The following is a 2,790-nucleotide window of genomic DNA, read 5'->3' on the forward strand; positions in this document are numbered from 1 at the left end:
TGAGGCATCTTGAGGGTCCCAAATCTTCCAGAAGACGTGGAACGGGGGGTCTGTGCCCCCCTGGAGCCTCCCCCTCCTCCCCACCCCGGTGCTGGGGACGAGGGAAATCAGGGATTTAAGGGAATTTCAGCCTCTCCAGCCCAACCTCAGCAATCCCCTGTAAATCCGCGGTTGAAGCCGGGAGGTAAAAAAACCTAAATCCCAGCCTAAGGAGGGCTGAAACCGAGAGGATCTGCCCCAAAATGCACCAGCAGGCAGGATCCAGCCCCTCCACCCCCCTCCAGCATCCCAGCCAGCTCCAGGGAGGCCTCGTGTCCCCCCAGGGCACCAGATTTGGGGCGATGGGCGACGAGAGAGGGGCAGGGAAGCAGCTGGAGGAGCTGCAGGAGCTGCAGGACAGGCCCCGGGGAGGGGAGGAGCTGCAGGTTTTCCCTGCCAGGGAGCTCTCTCGGCAGCAGGTCTGTGTTCCCCGGGCACGGGGAAGATAAAGCAGCCAGAGCGTGTTGCTTTTATTACCTGAGAAAATTGAAGCGAGTCTGAATATATCAGAGAGACGAGAGGTGACCGGCTCGTAGGGGGAAGCTTCATAAAATTCTTCTCCTGCCGTGGGAGGAGAGAAGGAAGGGAGGGAGGGAGGGAGGAAGGAAAAGCAAATTAAAACCCACACGGGGAATGGTCTCGGCACGGGCAACCCCCCCACACACACACACACCAGCCTGGGATTTGGGAAGGGGGGAAGTAAAAAAGCCTTTAAAAAAAAAGCCTGAAACACGAGGAAAAAAGCTGATTTTGGAGCGGTTCAGGTGGGCTCTGGCTGCTGGGGAGGGGGTGGGTGGGTCCTGCTGCCAGCTCAGCTCCCTGTCCCAGCCGGGGTTGGGAGCAGCTCCAGGAATTGGGGAATTGGGATTTGAAAGGGGATTGGGATTCCTTGGCCATGGCACCCCAGGCTGGAAGTTTGAGGGGCTGTGCTCAGCTCTGGGTTGTTTTATTGTTGTTCCAACCCCCCCATTTGCCTAAAAACCCGCTGTGAGATGGTTTTCCACCCCGTTCCTTGGGAAAACAGGAATATTTCAGTGCAGGGGTACAGACCCTCATCCTCTGAGAGCCCCAGAGCGTCCCCACGCTGCACTCCAGGGGCTCATCCACCACAATCCACACCTTCCAGAGGGAACCTGAGGGGCAGATCCCCCTTCTCCCGTCTTGGATTTCAGGGAAAAAACCCCGTGCTTTTGCTGCGGTTAAACCCCTCAGGAAAAAAAAAAAAGCGCGAATTTCAGGACAACCAGCACGGCCCTCAGGAGAGGAATCACGCTCTTTCCCCAAACCCGGCGGCCACATGAAAAAATAAATAAAATATATATTTATATATATCTGTAAAAATGAATCGATGGCCGGACTTGGAAAGCCCCGGCTGAGGCTGAGCAGCAGCTGGAGCATCGACCCAGGAGTGCTGGGGCATCCCTTCCCCAGGATCCCCGCGGGCTGGGGAGCCGGGATGGAGCCTGCAGTGTCCCAGGGATGCATCCCGGGGTTCTTCCCGGCCCGAGGCAGCAGCGTTTATCCCGCGGGATTAGGGAGCAGCTCCAAAGGCTGCGTGGCCAAGGAGGGACAGGGAGCGGGGCAGGAGGGTTTGCTCGGGTTTGCTCCGAGCCCAGCGGCTCCTCAGTGGCATTCCTTGGAAATCTGGGAGGAGGAGACACCGGTGGGATGCCAGGTGGGATGCCAGGCTGAGCCATCTCCACCTCCTGCAGGGTTCCAGCCCGTCCCCCCGTGCCTGCTCTCCCCAGGGTGATGCTCTCTGGGGGCACAGGGAAGGGAACAGGCTCGGGGCAGCCCAGAGGGTCCTTCTCCAGGCCGTTCCCAGCCCCTCCTCCAGCTCCCCGGGTTTCCTCGTGCTCCGATGACAAACAGCACCTTGATTAAAGCGCGTTTAGGAAGCACAGTAACCTCCCGGTGCATTGCTAAGCACAGTAACCTCCCGGTGCATTGCAATGAATAATTAAACCCCAGTTTGACTCCTGCTGCTTTGCCAGGGAAATTACGGAGCATTAAAAGGGCACTGGACCTGCCTGGAGATACAATTAACCCCCAGGAAGGAGGCTGGAGCCAGAGCAGCCCTCCCCGGAGGCAGGGACAGGGGACATTCCCCAGCTGGGAGGACACCAGCCCCGAAATCTTGGCTAGAACGGCACAAGATCAGGATCTGCTTCGGGTTCCTCGCTGCACATTAAAGCAACGAGCTGCTGGATCGCCCCAGAGCTTCCACCTCTCCCCAAGACTTGGCATAATCACTTCTCTTCCTTCCCACCTCCTCCTCCTCCTCCAGGTACAGCTCCTGGAGTACCCAGCAAGCCCTTAAAAACGTCCCTCATTCATGCTTGCAAAGCCCTGGGAAGCTGCTCAATGAAGGCTGTTAATGAGGGGGAGAAAACAATTAAGAAGTAATTCCTGCTCTGGGACGGGTTTTGGGCTCGCAGCTTCCTGTGCTGACCCAGATTTGGAGGGAACTTCACCCAGGGGGGCTGTGAGCTGGGGCACAGCTCCCCCAGCCTCCAGCACAGCTTTCCCATCCTCAGGCACAGCTTTCCCATCCTCAGGCACAGCTTTCCCATCCTCAGGCACACCTTTCCCATCCACAGGCACAGCTCCCCCACAGAATCCCAGAATCCCAGACTGGTTTGGGTTGGAAAGGGACCTTAAAAAAATCTCCTTCCAACCCCCTCCCACGGGCAGGGACACCTTCCACAGGGACACCTTCCACAGGGACACCTTCCACAGGGACGCCCCGTA

At 58.0% G+C, this 2,790-nt stretch overlaps 1 protein-coding gene across 1 annotated transcript in view; it reads right to left on the reverse strand.

Moving 5' to 3' along the window:
• Window positions 1-2,790, reverse strand: part of LOC103763242 (GDNF family receptor alpha-2) — a 216,808-nt gene that overhangs the window by 184,280 nt on the left and 29,738 nt on the right. Inside the window, 1 exon segment of the mRNA XM_029964994.1 lies at window positions 517-600. Within this exon segment, the coding sequence (XP_029820854.1) occupies window positions 517-600 (84 nt within the window).

This window comes from Manacus vitellinus, unplaced genomic scaffold (assembly GCF_001715985.3).
Source record: "Manacus vitellinus isolate BGI_N305 unplaced genomic scaffold, ASM171598v3 scaffold_87_pilon, whole genome shotgun sequence".
Lineage (NCBI taxonomy): Eukaryota > Metazoa > Chordata > Aves > Passeriformes > Pipridae > Manacus > Manacus vitellinus.